Source organism: Muntiacus reevesi, chromosome 2 (assembly GCF_963930625.1).
Source record: "Muntiacus reevesi chromosome 2, mMunRee1.1, whole genome shotgun sequence".
Lineage (NCBI taxonomy): Eukaryota > Metazoa > Chordata > Mammalia > Artiodactyla > Cervidae > Muntiacus > Muntiacus reevesi.
Genome location: NC_089250.1, coordinates 61,486,412 through 61,508,552, shown reverse-complemented (window position 1 = coordinate 61,508,552; position 22,141 = coordinate 61,486,412). Strand labels below are relative to the sequence as shown.

Genomic DNA, 22,141 nt, shown 5'->3' with positions numbered 1-22,141 from the left:
ACCAGTCACATTTCAAGTGCTCAGCAGCCACATGTGGCTAGTGGCTGCTGTATTGGGCGGCACAGATTAGAACGTTCTATCCTCGCAGAAAATTCTAGTGGACAGTGCAGATACAGAGCTGGAGGACCTGGGTTTGAGTCCCTGCTGGACCGCTGTGTAAACCTGGGGGAGGTTCTTCTCAGAGGCTCAGTTTCTACTGAAGTGAGGATAATCATAGCAATACCTGGCGTCTACGCTGGACTTGTGTAACTACGACAGCTGCTTCAACTGCTACCGACATCCGCTTAGTGAACTCCTCCTTCCTCCTTCCTGGGTGCTTTGCCCGTTATTCTTTTTAACCCATACAATGACGTTGCAGGTACATATTTTGATCTTCATTTCACAGATGTGGAAACTGAGGATTGGAGAAGTAACTTTCCAAGGGCAATACAACTAGTGTGACAGCCAGACCAGGGTTTAAACCCAGATCTATGCGATTTCAAAATTCTTTTTTTTTTTTTTTTTCAGTGCCTTAAATATAGGAACCTAAACTATGCTATGCAAAATTAGCTAGTTATTTGGATGCACACTCAAATGCCTATAGGGGCCTGGGAAGTGGCATAAATGATGATGTTCTGGGTGCTATGCAGTCGGGAGGGACAGGGACCTGGTGAACTGGAGTCTTGTGTGTGTGCCAGACAAATTTTTTTTTTAAACCACCAAGCTGAACAAAGCAAACACAGCTCCAGGAGATTTGGTTCGTGGGCCATCAATTGGAGTAGGCATACTTCAATCTCTTTATATTTTGAAAATTACTAGTAGAAATATCCACATGAGTCACTAGAAATCTTATTAAAATGCAGATTCTGATTCAGTGGGTTTGAGGTGGGGCCTGAGATTCTGGGTTTCTCACGGCTCCTGGGTGATGGCTGCTGCTGTTCTGAGCTTGAATAACAAGGTGGTAGGAAATGACAGGGGGCCAGCCAGTAGCCCACGTGAAGAACAAGGAAGCTGTGTCACAGAGCTGTTAGGTCATGAAGGTGGGACTGGGTCTGAGTCTAAACGGTGTGTTCTCAGGCATGATGTTGTACTGCCAGCTTAGAGAAGGTAGTCTTGAACTTCCCTTAGTTCACTCTGTGGAGGCTGAATGAGGTCCTGAGGTTGTGGGGAGGGGAGAGGGTAGCCACCAGCAAGTGGGTTTTAAAGCAGATGCTGGAGTGCCCCACCCATATCCTGTCTAACTTACCACTTCAGTGCACATCAGCCACCCCACTGCCACCCTGAGTCTTTCTGCCTGAGGGCTCCTCCCTTGCCCTTGGCACCTGCTCTGTCAGCCTGCGGCAGACCTGCAGTGCTGGAGATTAACACATCCTGGGAGCAGCTGTCAACCAGGGACTGGTGACGACCCCCACTCCTGCACTCCGAATGCCACTGGGTGGGATAACTCCCAGGTGCCTGCTCCACACTGGCTCCCAGAGCACCCAGCAGGACTGAGCTCCGGCCACCCACAGCACCCGTCACTCGTGTGATAACACCTCCTCCCTTGTCTCCCTTCCTCGTGCCCCCACCACTGCTTCCCGGGACCACTTCCCACAGAAACTGCTTGTACTCAACATCCTCATCGTGGGGTCTGCTCTTGGGGGAACCCAAACTAAAACTGGCCCCCAGTGCAGTGAGCTGAGGGGCAGCAGAGCATGGTGGTTAAGGCTATCAGCTTTGGAACCCTGAGTGTCTGGGCTCAGTGCTGGCCCCGCTGGTTCCTTGTAAGTGACTTAACCATTCAGGGCCTCCGTCTTGTCATCTGTTAAACAGCCATTCTCATGGCACACGCCTTGGAGGGTGGTCTGGAGGATTAAATGATACGACAGCATATAAAGTAAGCACTCGATAAATGCCTGCTGCTGTTTCCAATGTATCATCCAAATGTAAAAGGAAGCTTGGCTCCAAGAACTACGGACACTGTGCTTTCAAACCTGGCCCGCCCCGCAGCCCTCAGCTGAAGGTAAAAGCCTTGGCTGCCTGCCCCCATTCCTCCCGACGTCCCCCCACTGCCGCTGGGGGTTGGCCGGCTCCCCCACCCACTGTCTCTGCTCTCTAAGAATAGGTTCCCCTCACAGATGGCATCTCTCTGGATCCTGCCAAAGCATCTGGTGCCTCCAACTGCTCACTCCAGGGAGGGAGGCGGTGTGGTCCTCATGCAGGACTAGAGCCCCAGCTCCTGGGAGGAGTTCCCACTCAGCTCCCTCCTGGCCCAGCCTCCCTGTCTGTTAAGACCTGGAAAACCGGGATTGCCAGAGGGCCCTTGGCCCACAGTAGGCGCTCCATAAATGCTAGTTCCTGAAATAGCAGTGTTTTAACATGTGTCAATTAAGCACCTGCTACTTTCCTATGAGGTCTCTGACTTGCAAAGCTGTAAACAAAAATTTTTAAGCAATAATACATACACAATAGTGCAAAACATAAATGGGTACAAAAAGTGTATAATAAGGAAGAGTCAAGTTCCCCGTGAACTTCAGCTCCACCTACCCGCCACCGCCGCAGCCAGGGGCGCCCCCATCCATACATTCTAGTGCACCTTTCATGAGAAATTCTCTGTACAACCACCCATCTTTGTCCTCTAAGAAGCTTTTACATTGCACTGTCATCTCAAGAACTCTTGGACACTCCTTCCTTGTTCTCTGCATATTTGGTTTCTCTTTGATCAATAATCTGATATAAAAGTGAGTCCTGGAATTCCCTGGCGGTCCAGTAGTTAGGGCTTGGCGCTTTCATTGCTAAGGGCACGGGTTCAATCCCTAGTCAGAAACCTAAGATCCTGCAAGCCGTGGGGTGTGACCAAAAAAAAAAAAGTCAGTGTTAGTATTATTTTTTTTTTAAAAAAGGGAGTCCTTTCTTTGAGCCAGTTCCTGTCCCCCTCAACCCCACCCTCAAGTCCCCAAATATCTCGGGCAGATCAGCATGAAGATGAATCATCCTAGATGTCCTGAGCCTTGTTGTAGATGACACCCAAGATGAATGCCCACGGAACTCCAACTGAAAGGGGAAGGACAAAGTTGAAGTGAATTTGGGGCCCTTCTGCTGCTCCTCTCCCAAATTAGAGGTTGTTTGGGGAACCCACGTGAGAGTGATGATTCACAAACCCAGGCTCCAAGAAGCTGCCTCCTCGGCTTCTCATGACTGCCGCCTTCCTCTCGGCAGGCTCCAGAAAGGATCCTGGAGATGTGTTTCTGTCCACACTGTTCGCTCCTCCCACTCCCATGAGTGTGTGTTGGGTTTGTGAGAATCAGGCTTTAACCTGACCCCCTCCTAAACCAGCACATCGTGCTGTGTCTACCTCTTGGAACCAATAGTCTATCTGTGACTGCAGGTGGGTTGCTTTCTATGAGGGTATTTATAAAAAGAAATGTTTTTTTTCCTTCCCTTATCTTGTTGCAGATTCATAGGGATAGAGAGGATCTTCTTTCAGCCTTGAAAAGCATTTTGGGTGCATGCGTGCTGAGTCATGTCCAACTCTGAGTGACCCTATGGGCTATAGCCCGCCAGGCTTCTCTCTCCATTGGATTCTCTAGGCAAGAATACTGGAGTGGTTTGCCATTCCCTCCTCCAGGGAATCTTCCTGACCCAGGGATTGAACCCGCGACTCCTGCGTTGCAGGTGAATTTTTTTACCACTGAGCCATGGGGAAAGCCCACATTTTGGATGAGAGTGTGTTAAGTTTAGCCAGAGGCCTCCTGCAGGACTCACTCTTGGGACTGGAGGGCACAGGGGCCCAGCTCAAGGACAGAGGGAAAGCTGGGCTCCCCTCTGAGCACTGATTTTCGAGAGGGCTCTCTGCTCTCTGTTATAGGCTTGTGTGCTCATGAGTTCATAAACAAGACAGGACCAGGCAGCAGTGAAATGCAGGTCATGAGGTTCCTGTTGGAAGCCTTGCTCTCCTGCTTTTCTGAATTCTCCCTTCAGCCTCTCATGGGCTGGATGTCAGCTGAGAGAGATCAAAGTCATACGCATCAGCTCTTTTTTTTGCTCATGCTCCCCAGTTTGTGGGATCTTAGTTCCAACAAGGAGTTGAACCCGGGACCCCTGCAGCAGAAGCTTAGAGTCTTAACCACTGGACTGCCAAGGAACTCCCTACATCAGCTCTTTCAGGACACTCCTTTTCAGGGTGTCTTTTTTATGTGTGGTGAAGCCTATAGACCCTTCTCAAGAACTCTGCTTTTTTTATAAAGAACGTGGTTTTTTAAACCATGAATAGAATTACAAAAGACAACAATTATTGAATATTGAAATAATAATCATTGTTTTTTATATGTGTGACTTAGTAATATTTTAATGGCTGTGCTGGGTCTTCATTGCTGCTCGGGCTTTTCTCTAGCTGTGGCAAGCGGGGGCTGCTCTCTAGTTGTGGTGTGCGGGCTTCGCATTGCGGTGGCTTCTCTTGTTGCAAAGCATGAACTCTAGGGTGCGTGGGCTTCAGTAGTTGCAGCTCAGGGGCTCCGTAGTTGCGGCTCCCAGACTCTAGAGCTCAGTAACTGTGGCACACGAGCTTAGTTGCTCTGAGGCATGTGGCATCTTCCCAGGTCAGGGATCCAGCTTGTGTCTCCTGCATTGGCGGGTGGAATCTTTACTGCTGAGAGTACAGGGTACCAGGGAAGCCCTGTGTGTTCTTTTTTAAACACATCAGATGAAAAGATCGAGTGGCACGTCCACAACTACCAGGATGTCACAGGTGTCATAAGCATGAACAGCATCTTAGGATCCCTGGGGCAGCTGTGATAAGGAAGTACCTGTGATTTCTCTTGGTGATAAAGTCCCAAGTTGCTGCTAATAGGCCTCTGAATTGTTGCCTACATTTAAAATGGAAGGAAATATTACATTTCAGTTAGAGACTAGTGAAAATATAGGTGTAATTTTTTTTCCTGTCCAAGTTCATGGAACTTGGGTTCATGAATCACAGTTTCAGAACTGCTTGAGGGTGGCCGAAAAGCTATGACAAACCTAGACAACGTATTAAATAGCAGAGACATCACTTTGCCGACAAAGGTCTGTATAGACAAAGCTATGGTTTTTCCAGTAGTCATGTACGGGTGTGAGAACTGGACCATAAAGAAAGCTGAGCACTGGAGAATTGATACTTTCGAACTATAGTGCTGGAGAAGACTCTTGAGACTCCCTTAGACTGCAAGGAGATCAAACCAGTCAATCCTAAAGGGAATCAACTCTGAATATTCATTGGAAGGACTGATGCTGAAGCTTCAATACTTTGCCACCTGATGTAAAAAGCTGACTCATTGGAAAAGACCCTGAGGCTGGGAAAGATAGAGGGCAAGAGAAGAAGGGGGTGATAGAGGATGAGATGGTTGGATAGCATCACTGACTCAATGAACATGAATCTGAGCAAACTCTGGGAGATAGTGAAGAACAAGGAAGCCTGGCATGCTGCAATCCATGGGATCACAAAGACTTGGATACAGCTTAGCAACTGAACAACAACAGTCAATATTGGCTGAGTTCTTGCTAGGTACTAGGTACCTGGTAATATGGGAGACTAGGGTTTAGCAATGAAAAAACCAGTTCCTGCTCACCTGGGGTTTACCACCCAGGGAGGCAAGACTAACGAATATACAGTTCAGAGTGGCAGGTGCCAGGAAGGCAGTGCAGTCGAGAACAGCAAGGTCTGTTTTCCAGGGAAGCCTCTCTGAGGAGGTGCTGTTTGCTCTGAGACCCAAATGATGGGGAGCGAGCCATGCCGAGAGGTAGAGGAAGGGTGTTCCCGGCATAGGAGCTGCAAAATGCACAGGCCCTAAGGGGGGAACAGCTGACAGCATTCCAAGGCCTGCAGGAGACGGACAGAGTGGCAGGTGGGGGCTTCCCATAGTGTCGGAGCTAGAGTCCCAGAGGCTGGCTGGGCCCATCAGGCAGGCTTTGTGGGCCAGAGTGAGGGGTTTGGGTTTTCTTCTCAGTTTGACAGGCAGCCTTTGGCAGGTTTAAGCACGAGAGTGATGTGGCTGTGATGTGATTTACATTTTGGAAAGATCCTTCTAGCTGTGTGTGGGGAACAGAACGTAGAGAGCCAGGCTGGCAGCAAGATCCAGTGAGGAGGCCAGGCAGGGGTCCCAGTGAGAGACCATAGCAGCCTGAACCAGGGTGGGGCCCCGGGGTGGAGAGAAGTGGGCAGATCTGGGGTATCATTTGCAAAGTGGCTCAGTGGCCCAGGACTTTTTGGAGGTGGGAATGAGAGAGACGGGTATAGCAAATGAACCCCCCCACCCCCGCCCAGCTGAGAAACAGACCTGGACCTTGCCCCCTCCCCTCGCCTCTTCAGCCCCCTGCAGCCCTCCACGGCCCCTCTGGGGCCAGCCACCCGCCCACGGGCCCCTGGCATGCGAGCTTCCCAGCTGGCCTTGATTGTTGTCACTCCCCAGGGAGTCATGGGAACACACTCCCCCTGCCCCCTGCGCCCCCCTCTTCCCAGACAGGGCCAGGCCCTAACAATGCCCCTCAGCCAGCCAGTGGCCTGGACACAATGCCCCTGTTTCGGTTCATTGCCAGCTCCAGGAGGCCTGCTGGGTTTCCTGGCCTGTTTGGCATATATATAACTCTGGCTTCCAGCAGGGATTTTTTTGTTGTTGTTCAAAAAAAAAAGGAGGAGAGGGAGGGAGAATATCTCAGGCTCCTCCTCTCTGAATATCTTAATATACTATGAAAAGCTTTTCTCTTCTCTTCCTGAGCTCTCTCTACTCCCCTCCCTGACTGCATTTGCCATGTGCCTGTCAACCCCAGGACCAAATGCAGGTCAGCAGGTGTCAGAAAGAAAACGAGCAAAATGAAAGAAAAGCAACTCGCTCCACCGTGGCCAGCCTCAAACGTGCTGGTGAGGCTGGAGGTGATGAGAAGAACGAGGCCTCTGAGGGGGCAAGCCCAGGGGCCCTGTGCTTTTCAGCCACCTTATCTCTGACTTCCAAGACACTCTCCAAAATGAGGCACAACATTTTATCTTGAGCCCCTAGGAAAGAGAAGAGCTGCTGACTAAAAATGGGCATGCCATTGATTGTATGATGCACCTCACTTTCAGAACTGTTAAATATGGAAAAAGAAAGTTTGATAGAGGACTTCCCTCGTGGTCCAGTGGCTAAGACTCTGTACTTCCACTGCAGGAGGCACGGGTTCAATCCCTGGTGAGGGAACTAAGATTCTCACCTGCCCCCTGGTGCAGCCAAAAGAAATTAACCAATTTTTAGAAAATGGTCTGAGAATCAGTGGAATATAGGATTGTCTCATCTACACACTTCATTGCCGTCCAAATGTGTTTTTCTCCTTGTCTCTGAGCCTAATAAAGTTTGGGAAGCGGTGCACAGATTGCTGCTTGAAACCTCGTTCTGCAGCCTAACAAGTTTTTTTCTTTTCTCATTTGGAAAAATTGGGAGGAGATGTAGGCAAGCTGCTCCAGTAATTCAGCCTTCATTCTTAGTAACTGCTGACATTTATTGAGGGCTCCCTACGCGCTAACTACTGCCCTAAGCCCTTTCATAACTCAGTTAATGTCCCTGCAGGCCTATAAGGTGAATACTGTGATCATTATTATTACCATCCCCATTTTACAGGTGAGAAAACAGAGCCCTTCTGCTTTAAGGGCTCCCCACCCCGTCACTGCAGCCCTGGTCAGGGCAGGCATGGCCACTGTGTCAGGTTTTCTGCCTTCAGCTTGGAAAAGCGTAATCCCGCTGCAGAGGCTGGAGTGATACAGAGAAAGGAAGAGGCACTGGGTGAGCCTTGGAGAGGAGAGGGGGTCCCCAGAGCTTGGGCTCATGGAATAATGGGGGCACAAGGAAAGGGAGGCTTACTTATGGACCAGAGGCCTATCCACTTCCACTGACCTTGGACCCTCCGACTGGACATTTGGACGGGCTGATGACCAAAGACTTAGCCAAGGCCACACATTTAGTCAACTGCTGGCTGGCACTAAATCCCATGAACACCCACTTCCCTTCCCTTCCACATCCATGTCTTCCGCAAAGAGGAGCCAGGCTGGTGCTCTAGTAATGTCACTAAGAGTAGTTAACATTTATTGGATGCTTACTCAGTGCCAGGCGCAGGAATTAGGGACTGCAAACTCAGAGTGGCAGGGCAAGTAAGGTCATCACGTGAGGCAAGCCAGGCAGGGACGCTGGTTGCCTGGAGGGTCAAGGCTCTGACTAAATGGGGGACAGCACCTGCTCAGTACCCTGATGGCCTACCTGGCATTGCCAGATATTACTTTTTTTTAAAAGCCAAACATTTGGGCGTTCCCTTGTAATCGAATGGTTAGAATTCCACATGTCAGGGAATTAAGATCCTGCAAGCCATGCAACATGGCCAAAAAATTTTAAAAATCCAGATACTTAAATTTTTCTGTAGCATGTCCCAATTTAAAATTTGTTTTAAAAGCTAATTCATAATTCAGGGAAAGAATACTTTGAGCAAATTAAATCCGGCCTGCGGGCCAGTTTGCAAACTCTGCTTGTCTTGTTTTCTCATTGAACCCTGACACCCATTCTGTTGAGGAGCCCCTGCCCCTTGTTCTATGAAGGAGGCAAGCAGAGCTCTTCAGGGGTGTAAATCACTTACCCATCTGGTCAAGCCACACAGTGGGGGTCTGCCCGACTCCCAAGGCTTGCTCCTATGTGAGACAGCCTCCCGAATGGGTGAGAGGCCTGTGTTCAGACACAGCCAGGACTGGCACCGTGACAGAACGTCTCCAGAGACAGTAAACCGTCAGTCAAACCATTCAGTGTAGTGACAAGGGATCATTTGAGATGAATGTAATGTTGCAGACGTAAAACTCCCCACCTCCTTCTGCCGAAACTCAACAATGGATGTCTCTGTGCCTCTTAATAAAATGAAGTCCCCACAGAATCATTTCTCCCAATTATGTATTCCTTATAATAATGGGATGCTCATGTTTGGAGATTTTTTTTAAGCTGTGAATGTATGTTTAGGGGAGTTGGTGTATGCGGAATAAATAGCTTTGAACCATTTGTGTCACTTGTCAAACTTCTTAATGAGCATATTGTGCAGATACATAGAAATAATTCTGACTCTCCCATTGGAGGGTGAGCTCTAGGAGTCAGAGATGAGTGTCTTGGTTTCAGCTGGTCCCCCAAGCACCTGACACAATGTTGGATACATAGCAGGGGCTCAGTAAATATTGAATGGAGACTGGGGAGTGGATTGAATGAGTAAGGCTCAGAGGAAGTGAACGGACTTGTCCAAGGTCACAGACTTGGATTCTCGCTTACATCCACTTGATTTAGAAGCCCACGCCATCACTCCTCCACCAGCCTGCCTCTTGGAAAGAGGTCTTCAGGCAAAGGATCGTGGCTCCAGGAGCTTCTGCCGCTTTGGACTCCTCCTGAGTTAGGATTTGAGGAAGGTGGAGATGGAGAGGGAGCCCCTGTTAATTAAGCTACTATCCACATAATACCTTTTGGAAACCACACATTGTACTCTTAACAGCCCTGAGGCTGACCCTGGCGTATTTACGGAGGGGTCGTAGGGGAAGGGCAGGCCCTGGGTTTTACAGTGGAAGACTTCTATTCTGCTGTGTGACCTTCAGCGGCGAGTGCCCCTCTCTGAGCCTCCTTTCTGCGCCATGTAGATAAACGAGCTTCACTTATTTATCAGGTCGAAAGGAGATCATCAGTGGAAATGGCTGCCCAGTAATTGTGGATTTTTTTTTGAAGTCTGAGAACTGTTGAGAACAGGCTTATCAGGATATGTCGGACTTGGGGCTAAGAGGCTCTATCTTAGAAAGCCTTTGCTGCTTTCAAGTGGGTATTAATAGATGCAGAAGGCCCTTATCTCTGAGTTCACACTGGAAATTCTGCTCTTCACTACTTTTTGCTATAGGACAGGAGAGCTTGTGGGAAGGAGGGCACCTGCTTTGACCTAGGAGATTGTGTACTGGAATACTTTAGGGAGGGCAGGGTGTTGAAAATCCCCAGGCTTTGGTCTTACCAAGTCTGAATAATAAGCTTTTTCATTGGCTAGGTCAGCTCATGCCCTTTAGGTCTCAGTTTCCTCATCCTAAAACAGGGCAGTGATAATGGTATCTGTCTTCCTTCACCAGCAACCAGTACAGTGCTTAGTATATAATAGGTGCCTGATAAATGTTTGCTGAATGACTGTTGGGCATGAGAGGGCTTCACAGAATGAATGCTACTGTTGTTGAGCCCCTTTGGGAATGTGTGAAGGAAGGAAATTCCCTCTGGAGTGGGAATGTTGCTGGCTTCTCTCACCCTCTTGTCAGGATCTGGCTTGGCTATTTAGAATGAGACCTACCCTTCTAGTGGGAGCTTCTCGAACTGGGGAGGGAGGAGGGGGACAGGCCAGCCCCGGGGCTGGGAATCCATTGCCTGCCAGATTGTGTCACTGGCTGGCTTCACTCCTGAATGAACTTCAGTTTTCCCTTCTGTACTGTAAGAAGCTTATTTAGTCTCTCTGGTCTCTAGTGCTCTTATAGTCTGGGATTTGCGATGAGTAATTTCACAAACTGCTTAGGAAACTCCTGGTGTGTTCCTAAACCACCTCATCTTAATAGTTTTTGAAACACTTTCAGATCCCTTATACTTTTCATACACATGGCAACCCTGGAAGGTGAGGTGGGGGAATGGCAGTGAACCCATTTTACAGATGAGGAAACAGGCTATGAAGTGACTGCAAGGTACTGTAATTTGAAGCTACCGGACACTTTTTGGTTATACAAGTACACCGATTTGTTCTTCAATGTGAACGTACATAAAAGTCACCTGCATGAGGGTAGGGGTTTGTTTGTGAAAATGATTCCTGGGCACTTAGATTCTAAATTGACAGGGATGGGGTGGGCCCACAGTTAACAAGCACTCAGGTGATTCTGAAACCTGGGACATTCCAGGTAGCCTCCAGTGTGAGCCTGATTGTTTTAACAGCCCTTCTCAGCACCTACTGTGGATCAGGCCAGTGTTGGGAAGAGGCCCTGTTGGAGCTCCCAGTCTGATAAGGAAGGCAGATAAAGAAATCCAGTGTGCACTCAGTGCTGGAACAGAGGTGGGGGTGGACAATGGAGGAAGCAGATAACTTCAACACCTGAGTGCTCTCTGGAAGAAGTGATATTTATACGGGGCCTAGGGATCTCATTCTTGATTGCATCTTAGGTTTTTTTTTTTTTCCCCTGATGGGTCAGTCCCCACCAGATGGCAGGCAAGTTCATAGAAATCATCAAGCCTTTTACATCTCTGCCCTCAGTGCTGGCACAGAGCCTGGCATAGAGGAGAGGACAGTATTGCTCAAATCAGCTGATCTGAGCAATGAGAAATGGCTGATGGAGAGGTCCCAGGGCCTCCGGATTAAATGCATTTTCATGCTCAGCATACTCACCTCCTCCCTTTGTGAGATCTAACATGGAATTAATAGTGAAAATTCCACATCATGTTGTAAATGCTTGTTACCTATTTCCCTCTTCCCTTTTTCACTAAACTGTGAGTTCCTTAGCGTCAGAAGTCAAGAATGGGGCTTAGAGCCGGCTCTCAAAACGTTTGTTGAATGAGTGAATCAGTTCAAGCAGAAGTTGTGCATTGGGTACTGAAGAGTTTCCAGCTATAGGAGGGCTTGTAGAAAAGCCCAGAGCTGTATTGGGCCAGACATCCCTCCCCATTTTCCGGCAGCTCCCTTCTGCTTGGGCTCTGGGTGAGAGGAATAGGGTGGACACACGATTTGAAAGTGAACGGCTTGGTGAAGGAAGTTGAGGGAGATGTGGCTGGAGCTTGGAGGTGGGCCTGAGAAGCCAGAAGAGAGGAGAGGCAGTTTCTAGAGATCTGGCCGAAGGTGTTGGGGCCACAGGTGAGAGTTCTCGGGGTCACGTGGGGTCTGCTGACTTAGAGATATGCTTAATGGACATTCTGTCCTCAATGTCTCCACTCAGAGGCACCGGCCAGACGGGGGTGCGTCGGGGAGGGGGTGGGGCCACCACTCCTCGGACAGGGGCCGTCCCCTCTGAGGGCGGGGAGTGCGAACGCGCCTGGCACCGCCCCGACAAAGCCTGCGCGCGCCCCGACCCGCGATTGGCCGTGCCGCCTCGCGCCGCCGCCCCGTCCCGCCCTCCGCCGCCGGCCCGGCGCGCTGCAGCCAATGGACGCCGTCGCCGTCGCCTCCGTCACAGTCCGGGCAGCCAATGGTGATAGCGCTCGGCGGCTCGTGGCTCTTTCGCGGCAAAAAGGATTTGGCGCGTAAAAGTGGCCGGGACTTTGCAGGCAGCGGCGGCCGGGGGCGGAGCGGGATCCGGAGCGGGATCTAGCCCTAGCCTCGGCCTGCAGCCATGGGCCCGCGCCGCCGCCGCCGACTGCCACCCGGGCCGCGCGGGCCGTGAGCGCCATGGCCGTGGCCGGGGCCCCCGCGGGCGGCCCTTGCGCGCCGGCGCTGGAGGCCCTGCTCGGGGCCGGCGCGCTGCGGCTGCTCGACTCCTCGCAGATCGTCATCATCTCCACGGCGCAGGACGCCAGCGCCCCGCCGGCTCCCGCCGGCCCCGCCGCACCCGCCGCCGGCCCCCGGGACCCTGACCTGCTGCTCTTCGCCACTCCGCAGGCGCCCCGGCCCACACCCAGCGCGCCGCGCCCCGCGCTCGGCCGCCCGCCGGTACGGACACCAGGGACACTGGGCCGAGTACGCTGCCTTGGACCCCCGCGCAGACCCGGGCGGGGCGCGATGTTTGGCCCGGCGGCAGCGGGGGCGGGGGAGGGTGGGCTGAGGCGCCTAGGCTGGGCGGTGCCGAGCCTGGGTTGGGCCTCGGGGCTCCGCCCTGGGGTGCGGGGTGACCTCGGGCCAGTCCTTGTTTGCTGCTCTGTGCTCTGGGCTTCAGCTTCCTCGCCAGAACAGACTCAATAATGGTCCACGTGTATTCAGCTGTCGCTGACTGCATGCCAGGCCTCTGGCTGACTTCAAGGCAGCTAAAACTCACATCCATGCTGTGAGCTCGGTGTTGTCACTGTGCCCATCTGAACTGTGCCCAGAGAGGGGAAGTGGTTTGCCCCCTGGTCACAAGGCTGCAAGTGGGATTTAAACTGAGGCCTGCTGGCTTCAGACCAGAATTTGTGGCTGGGTGGTGGGCATGGCTACTTGGGGAGGTCAAAGAGGTGTGTTCTGGGACCAGACCATAGAAGAGCCATTGAGGAGACCCTCCTTCCTGCCTCTGGGACTGCCAGGTGCAGGCCTGGCCCTCTGGGCCTCTGGGGACAGGCTGCCTGGCTGGGAGGCCTTCTCTGCAGGGGCGGGGGTGACTGGGCCAGCTGCTGATCCCCTCCCTCTGCCTGTCCTTCCATCTGCCATCCTCCACCCTCCCAGACCCTGGTTGCCATGGAACCTCATTAATCAGGCAGGCAGACCCCGGGGCCCCACTGGAAGTCCTGGGTGGGCTAGGCCTCTGGGAGCTGGAGAGGAGGCCCCCAGTGCCAGGAGAGAGTAAATGCCCCAGGGAGATCCCTTGATAAAGTGTTCCCTGCACAGCAAGACGCTAAAGACAGTTGAGACTAGGGGGCCCAGAGAGGTGTCTGAATTAGGGGGTGGGAGGAAGGAGGGGGCGGAGGCCTAGAGCTTGGTCCTGTGGGCTGCAGGACAGAGCGTGGAGACCAGATTGACTGGTGTAGCCTCTGGGTAAAGCTAGGGCATGGATGGGCAGGCAGGATGGGGTCTCAGCACAGTTGGCTGAGCAAGTTGAGGCGGGGAGGCAGGGCCCAGGGCAAGGAGGTGGAGGCTCAACTGCTGACAGGAGGCCTGGGTAGCAGCTGGTCCCTGAGGCATCCCAACAAGGTTCCCCCGACCCCTTTGGCCCCCTGCCCAGTACATCCTTCCTTCCGGAATCACTGAAATGCTAATAATAACAATAGGAGGCACCATTGTTTTGAGACTGTTTTGTGAGTTAGGCCATGTGCCAAGCACTTTACCCAATTAACTCGTTTAACCCTGTCAACAACTTTCCCGTTTTACAGATAGGGAAGCTGAGGCTTAGAGATGTTAGAACCTTCCCTGGTGAGTCAGCTCATGAGTGGTGGGACCAGTCCAGATTTCCTGAGTGGTTAACTGCTGGCAAGCCTTACTTCCTGGAGATGCTAATAGAGATGGAAGGAAGCCCAGGGTCCCTTCCTCCTAATGAGTGAGAGGGAGGGAAGTGGAACAGCTGGGTCCCCCGATTGGCCTCCTGTACCCCAGCAACCTGTCCCTGCAGGTACCAGCCTGGAGCCTGAACGAATAGCCTCCATTTAGCTGATTGACAGGTGCTTAGGCCTAGGGCTGTCCTGCCCTTGGCCAATGGAGCTTCAGGCTTAGAGGGACAGCCAGGGACTGGGATCAGGAGGTTTGCCCTCTGCTCCCAGGGTGTCAGGGGCAGCGTCATTGGATCTGAGCGTTCCATTCATCCAGCAGTTGTTAATGAGTGCCTCTGAGGTTCTAGGCACAGAGGCAAGTAAAGAGCCTCTGCCGTCACAGTACTGAAGGGCCAGTAGGCGTTTTCTGCCGTGAGCGGGGGTAGGGCCCGGTACCACCTTGGTGCTGTAGTCCAGAAACATGGGCCCAGCGTTTGCCGTCCAACACCCCCTAACATCGTACCTGTGAGTAGCCACTGGCTATCTGAGCTGTGGCTTCCACTCACCCTCTGCACTAGCATTTGTTTGGGGGCAGTCCTTGAAGCAAGCTACAGGCTCAGCTTCTGCACAAGTGAGCATTCATTGAGTGCCTTCTGCCTACAAGGCTCTGCAATTCAGCCATTCCTTCTGGCTCTTCCTGTTCACATCTCCCCTGTTGTCATGGCTCTTAAAAAACAAACTGAATATAATACATATTTCCTATAGAAGAAGAGATGAGAAAGTTGAGGGGGACAAGATCCCCAGCCCCATCCATTTTTCCTTTTTTCTCTTCCAGAGTCTGCTTTTTTCTTTTTTTAAGGTGGTTATGACATCTTTCTAAAGTTTTAGAAATTGAAGTTTTTCCTTTACTTCTGTGTTCCAAAAGCACATCATCCCCACTTTAGAGACAAGGCAGCAATTCCTCATGGTCCTCGCCCTGATACCAAGGTTACTCCTGCAATGGATTCTATAATAATACAAACTGAAGCAGAGAAAATGGTTTCATGAGCTTTTTAATCCCCAAAAGGGATCACATAAATGCATTGCTTTGTAACCATGTTTTTCTTGTCACTATGTCTTTGGGAGAGTTTTGTATCAACCTGCCCCCATCCTTCTTGACAGCAGTGTGGTATTCCAAGGGCTGGATGAACCAGTTTTTGTGGCCTCTCCCACGGATAGGTATTTGAGTCATCCGGATTTCTTTCATCCCTGCTTTTTGGGTCCCTGTGCCTGCATCTTTGGAGAACAGCGGCAGAGATGGGCATCTGTCTGCCTGAGTGTGGCATGGATCCACCTTCAGCTCGGGCACCCTTTTGAGGGGGCAGGAGGGAGGCAAAGGGTGCGGTTGGCTGGAGCATGCTAGGGTTCAGGGCTTTGGGGTGAGGCTGGAGAGCGAGTACATTGTGGTTTGGCCTGCGGGAGCCTGGTTTCCGGATGAGCCTCTGCCCAGCCCACTAAGGTTCGAATCCTGACTCCACCTCTCATTGTGTGACCTCTGCGAGGTGCAAACTCCTCAGGAAGTGGAAGTCATCAGAACCCCTGCTGCAAGGCGGCTGGAGGTTGTGGGTGATCACATGCAGGTGAAGCGGTTACCTAGCGGAGCTCAGGACACAGGAAGCACTCAGCATGCATTAGCTCTGATATTGGCAGACGCCTGAGGAAATCATGAGTGCCTGTGTGAGAGGGGAGTGTCTGAGTCCGGCAGCACGTGGGGTGGTTCATTCAGCAGACATGCTGATGCCCAGACCCTGCGTGCAGAGCTTATTCAGACCCAGTGCCCGCCTCCAAGGGGCTCCCTGGCCTCTGGGTGAGACTGAGACACCTGCAGAAATTTGTGGCGAGAGACCGTGTGGGGACGGGTTGGGTTTGTGGCGGTCCTGAGGGAGAAGAGGCTCCGTTTCTGTTGCGTGATTGATTGGAAAGACTGAGGTGATGGGTAAGGTGCCTCTATGGAGGGGGAAGCGATGGTGTGAACTGGGAGGGAGGGAGGCAAGGGCCAGCCAAGGAGGGACCAGCATGGGCTAAGGCTTGGAGGCGCAGGTCTGTGCAGAAACTCAGAAGCTCAGCAGAAGTTCCTGTGGAGAAGTGGTGGCGGGTGAGGATACTAAGGTGGAGGGGACTGATGGAGGCAGGGAGACCAGTGGGAAGATAGCTGGATGGTCCAGATAGGAGGTGCCAGTGACTGTGGTGACGGGAGTTTTGGCAGCTAGATGCAATGAGGGCAGTGGGTGGGCCTGAACCAGGTTCCAGCTCAGGAAACCCTGTGGGTGGCAGAGGGGCAGGTACAGCTGGTTTGGGTCAGGATATGAGGGAGATGCCTGTGAAGTCCCGGGGGCAGTCTCCATCCTTGTGCGGGAATCCTGGCTCTGGCACTTCCTGCCTGTATCACCTTGAGTCTTTCTGGGCTTGGGTTGTCCTACCTGTAAAATGGGGCTGTGATTATGCTGCTGTATTCACAGGCAAATCAGAAACCAGAGAGGTAGTGACTCATTCAGGGGATCTGTATCCCAACGGCTTAAAACATCAGACATTTGTTATCCTACAGTTTCTGAGGGTGGGAAATTCAGCGGTGACTTGGCTGGGTGTTTCTGGCTGAGGGCCTCTTCTGAGGTTAATGCCCAAACGCTGGCCCGGCTGCGGTCATCAGAAGGCATGACCAGGGTTGGAGGATGTGCTTCTAATCCTGCCCGTGTTACCTCTGGGGGCGGGGCTTTAGGTGGGCCTCCTTAGGGCTGGTGAGTGCCTCTGTGACACAGCCACTAGCTCCAGCCACGAGGGAGGGATCCAACAAAGGGCCAGGAGGACGCTTCAGTGCCTGTGTGACCCTGTCTCAGAAGTGACACACCATCACTTCCACCACATTCTGTTCATTAGAAGCGAGTCACCGGATCGGGCCCTTACTTAAGGGGAGGAACATCAGACTCCATCTGTTGAAAAGAGGAGAAGCAAAAAAATTTGCAAACTACCACAGGTCCCCCAGGGAGGTAGTGGTGGAACTGGGGCTTGGACGTCTGCCTTCCGGTTGAGTGTTCTGTCCTGTGGGGAAGGATCGTGCTGCCTGGGACCTCCCCCTCACTCACACTCTTGGGCATCCTGGTAGAGTGATGGGCAGGGGGTGGCCCAGGAGCACCCGGTCCTCAGCCAGGTCTCTTGTGGCTCCACTCTCCTGGTTACTGGGCATCCTTCCATTGTTTTTGCCATAGGTGAAGCGGAGGTTGGACCTGGAAACTGACCATCAATACCTGGCCGAGAGCAGCGGGCCAGCTCGGGGCAGAGGCCGCCACCCAGGAAAAGGTACCCCCAGGGCTTGGGCTCGGGCAGGCCCCCTGGCCAGACCCACATTGAGGGGGCGTGGACAGACAGGCGTGCTTGCAGAGTAAGCTCTGGCTGTCAGGCCTGGGTCTGATCCAGGCCTCGGGGGGCCCCAAGGGGCAGCTGGAGTGGCCGCCTGGCATGGCTTCCCCAAGCCCTAGGGGGTGGGAAGTTCCCCAGCGGGAAGAGGAATGCTGTGGTTGGCAGGCAGCAGCCATGGGGCCTCCCTGCTTGGCCTTACCAAGGGGAAGGAACCATCTGCCCCCTCCCACCCCCACCCTCCTATCCTCCTGCCCTGCTGTTGCCAGGGGGCCCAGTATGGCTGGGGGTGGTGCTGAGGGACTTTGTCCTGCCTGGCCCCCAGGTGTGAAGTCCCCAGGGGAGAAGTCACGCTACGAAACATCGTTGAACCTGACCACCAAACGCTTCTTGGAGTTACTGAGCCGCTCGGCCGACGGGGTGGTCGACCTGAACTGGGCGGCCGAGGTGCTGAAGGTGCAGAAACGGCGCATCTACGACATCACCAACGTCCTGGAGGGCATCCAGCTCATCGCCAAGAAGTCCAAGAACCACATCCAGTGGCTGTAGGTACCAGCGGACAGGAGGGTAGGCGGAGACCCGGGGCGGGCCGGGCCAGAGGCGCTGAGAGCCATACCTGCTTGCTGCCCGCGTCCCCATCTTATGGCTGGGCAAACCAAGGTTTAGAGAGGAGAGCTGGCTTCCATGAGGTGATGGATGCAGGAAAGAACACAAATCTTACATATCTAGCTCAGCGCAACTTTCCATTTCTTCACCTGGGTAACCACCATCTGGATAAGGATAAGGAACATTTCTAGCACCCCAGAAACTTCCCGTGTGCCCTTTCCCAGACACTGTTCCTTCCTCATACCACCCAGGTGACCGCTATTCTGGCTTCTGTTGCTGTTGATGAGCTTGACTAACACAACTGTTTTATTCTGATTAATTCTTAGTTTTTTTTCCCGTTTTCGTCTCTTTCCCTGGATCTTATTCCACTCTGACACATTTGTGTTTTCAGTTTTGGGTAGATACTCCATTCTACATCGATTTATTTATTTTCTTTTCACTTTATATGTCTTACAAATGCTTCCATTTTTGCATCTAATGCATTCATGTCTTTTTACACAACTACAGAGTATTCCACGGCATGTCTGCCCTCGTGTACTTATCCAGGCCCCTACAAGGGCCACGTGGGTGTTCCCAGACATTCAGACCCGACCCTGAATCCAGCCAGTCTGCCTTGGAGGCCCGGCTGAGGAGCCAGGCCATGAGGGGCAGGGGGCTGCAGCAGACTGGTTGCTGAGGGTCACAGCTGCAGGGAAGAGGGCTGGGAGCTGCTGACCTCTCCCGTTGCCTCCTGGCAGAGGCAGCCATGCAATGGTGGGGATCGGCGGGCGGCTTGAAGGATTGACCCAGGACCTCCAGCAACTGCAGGAGAGCGAGCGGCAACTGGATCACCTGCTCCACGTCTGCACCACACAGCTGCGTCTGCTCTCCGAGGATGCTGACAGCCAGCGATATCCTTGAAGTGCCTGGAGGGTGACCAGGGCCTCATCCAAGTGGGAATGGAGGGGCTTACCCTGGGCCCTGGATTCAGGAGAGGGTTCTGGCTTTGGATACTGGTCTGGCTCAGGATTCACTCACGGTGTGACACTGGACAAGTTACTTAACCTTTCTGAGTCTCAGCTTCCTTTGGAAAAGGGGAAAAACAATCCTGTTTCAAAGCTATACAGATTAAAACCAGAAAAGCTAGTATCAGTAATAACACATTTATTTAATTCAGGGATTCAATACCTGGTTGTAGCTTCAAGGTTAGAGTTGCTTTTATTTACAAAAATAGAAACTTTATTTTGAAAGAAGTTTATACATTTTGGAGATAATGGCTCAGACGTTAAAGAATCTGCCTATAGTGTGGGAGACCTGGGTTCAATCCCTGGGTCAGGAGGATCCCCTGGAGAAGAGAATGGCAACCTATTCCAGTATTCTTGCCTGGAGAATCCCATGGAGAGAGGAGCCTGGTGGGCTGTAGTCCATGGGGTTACAGAGTCGGACATGACTGAGCAACTTAACACTCTTACACACACACTAATTGACATCAAGGTCATAGGTCAGAATAAATTCTTAGGACTATGTCTGGATTTAAGTAATTTTTATGAAATGATTATAGGCAGCCATCATTACCTTGAGATTTAATAGGTAGAGTGATCTCATTGTACGGATGTAGAAGCAGGCTCGAGGGCATGAGATCTGCTTGAGCACCAACCATGTGCCAGCCCCTGGAGTGGGCGATGTAGAGGATAGGAGTGACTAGGCAGGGATGGGCTCTGTCTTCTGAGCTGTCTGGGTGGGTGGCCCCCAAAGGCCAAAGATCGCGTGGTCCTTGACTCCACCAACCCTGGCCTATGTGACCTGCCAGGACCTTCGTAGCATCGCAGACCCTGCAGAACAGATGGTCATGGTGATCAAGGCCCCCCCTGAGACCCAGCTCCAAGCCGTGGACTCCTCGGAGGTGAGACCTGGGAGTCTAGACCAGACCAGGACGGACTGGGCTGGGCTGGTAGTCCAGCTGAGCCTTGGTTTACCCTGCCTGCTACCTCCACCCAGACCTTTCAGATCTCCCTTAAGAGCAAACAAGGCCCGATCGACGTTTTCCTGTGTCCTGAGGAGAGTGTGGGTGGAACCAGCCCTGGAAAGACCCCGTCCCAGGGGACAGCTTCGGGGGAGGAGGACAGGGCAGCTGACCTCGCCACCGCAGTGCCGCCGCCACCATCATCGCCCTCCTCATCACCTGCCACGGATCCCAGTCAGTCCCTGCTCAGCCTGGAGCAAGGTTGGTAAAGGCGGGGTGGGCCGGGTGGGCCGGGCCCCTCCCAGGTGGGTGGGCAGGTGTGTCAGCCCCTCCCCGCTGGGGTGTCCCCGGCCTGTGATGCTCCCCCGTCTCCCCAGAACCTCTGCTTTCCCGGATGGGCGGCCTGCGGGCCCCTGTGGACGAGGACCGCCTGTCCCCGCTGGTGGCGGCCGACTCACTCCTGGAGCACGTGAGGGAGGACTTTTCCGGCCTCCTCCCCGAGGAGTTCATCAGCCTGTCCCCCCCCAACGAGGCCCTCGACTACCACTTTGGCCTTGAGGAGGGTGAGGGCATCAGAGACCTCTTCGACTGTGACTTTGGGGACCTCACTCCCCTGGATTTCTGACAGGGCTCAGGGGACCAGGGCCTCCTGAGATGCCCACCCCATCTCTGCAGCCCTGGAGCCCCCTGCCCCCGGCCGTCCTAGCCTAATTGGAAACGTTTAATTTATGCCCCTCTCTCCTACCTCCAGAGGCTTCTAGCTCTGGAGTCTGGCTCCTGCCAAGAGGCTGAGCAAGCCAGGAAGGGAAGAATTCTGTTTGTGGTGTGTTTGTGCATGCACCCAACCCCCGACGTGTGTGTCCACGGGGTGAGTGGTGTGTGAGCATGTGTGTGTGCATGTCCCGGGGAATGAAGGTGAACACATCTGCGCGTGCACTGAAAACACGCCCCAGTGTGTCCACGTGTGTGTGCATGAGTCCATGTGTGCGCGTGGTGGGGGCTCTAACTGCACTTTTGGTCTTGCTCCGGGGGCCCCACGAGGCCCAGGGTGGCCACCTGCCCCCAGAATCCTGTGTGCTGACCAGGCCAGGTGGAGAGGCCTTGGCCTGCTTGTTGGCAGGACAGCGAGAGCACTTCTATCGTCTTAAAGGTTTTTCTGATTGAAGCTTTAATGGAGCGTTATTTATTTATCAAGGCCTTTTTGGCAAGCTTGGGGCATCAGCAAAGGGTAGGAGGGATGTGGGACTGGTGCCGCAATTCCCTTACCCCCTGAGCGAGGGCAGGGGTCCCTGAGCTGTTCTTTGCCCCACTCCGAAGGAGCTGAGGCCTGAGTGGTTTATTTATTCAGAAAGCGAGGGAGGGAGATACAGACTGACTGACTGACAGCCATGGGTGGATCGAGGGGGTGGTCCCTCCCCATGGGGTCACTGCAGGGCCCCAGCTGCCCCCAGGATGGATGTGAGATGGGAGAGGTGAGTGGGGGACCTTCACTGACAGGGTGGGCGGGAGGGGTGGGGTGAAGGGCCTCCCCCCCCCAGCCCAGACCACAGGGGCCCTTCCTGTGGCGTTTGAAGTGCCCCCTCCACCCCACTTCTTGCTCTGCCCCACCCTCCAATCTGCACTTTGATTTGCCTTCCTAACAGCTCTGTTCCCTCTGCTTTGGTTTTAATAAATATATTGATGGTGTTTGGGCCCGGTTTGGGGACTGTGTATTGGGAGCAGGTCTGTGGGTGGGAGAGGTCAAGGTTGCTGGCATGATGACCGTCCCCTACGTTCCGTTTCCCTGTCCCTGCCTGGTTTCATTTTATTTGAGCCTCATGGCCCCAAGAATGATCGACTTCATCACCTTTTTTTAAATCCTAATTAAAAAACTGGTCCAGTAAAGTAAGCAATGAATTCCCTTTTTTCCCAGCCACAGAGAGGCCACTCTGATCAGTTGGCTATGCTCCTTCCAGATGTTTCTGGACATTTGTAAACAGGCAGCAGATAATTACAACCGGCTGATTCTGTGTCAGGTTCTGAGGACACGTGTTCCTTCCCTTTGTGGAGCTCTCAGAATCTGCTGGAGGAAACTCAAATAAATGAGAGAATCAGGGAGGGCTTCCTGGAAAAGGTGGTGCCCGACCTAAAGCTGTAG

The 22,141-nt window shown here is 52.9% G+C and overlaps 1 protein-coding gene across 1 annotated transcript; it reads left to right on the top strand.

Moving 5' to 3' along the window:
* Nucleotides 1-12,218: 12,218 nt before the first annotated feature.
* E2F1 (E2F transcription factor 1) lies at nucleotides 12,219-21,690 on the top strand. The gene is made up of 7 exons (XM_065919765.1): nucleotides 12,219-12,624; nucleotides 17,309-17,399; nucleotides 17,782-18,001; nucleotides 18,800-18,952; nucleotides 19,830-19,944; nucleotides 20,040-20,265; nucleotides 20,382-21,690. The coding sequence occupies exons 1-7, from the start codon at nucleotides 12,364-12,366 to the stop codon at nucleotides 20,627-20,629; spliced, it is 1,314 nt and encodes a 437-aa protein (XP_065775837.1). The 5' UTR covers nucleotides 12,219-12,363; the 3' UTR covers nucleotides 20,630-21,690.
* Nucleotides 21,691-22,141: the final 451 nt, after the last annotated feature.

What these genes read in the sequence shown, in the direction of transcription:
- E2F1 (XM_065919765.1), top strand. Translation starts at nt 12,364, where the DNA reads ATGGCCGTGGCCGGGGCCCCCGCGGGCGGCCCTTGCGCGCCGGCGCTG. An exon ending in AGGCCGCCACCCAGGAAAAG is followed by an intron (nt 17,400 to 17,781) that starts GTACCCCCAGGG and finishes CCTGGCCCCCAG; the next exon opens with GTGTGAAGTCCCCAGGGGAG. An exon ending in GAGGATGCTGACAGCCAGCG is followed by an intron (nt 18,953 to 19,829) that starts ATATCCTTGAAG and finishes GACTCCACCAAC; the next exon opens with CCTGGCCTATGTGACCTGCC.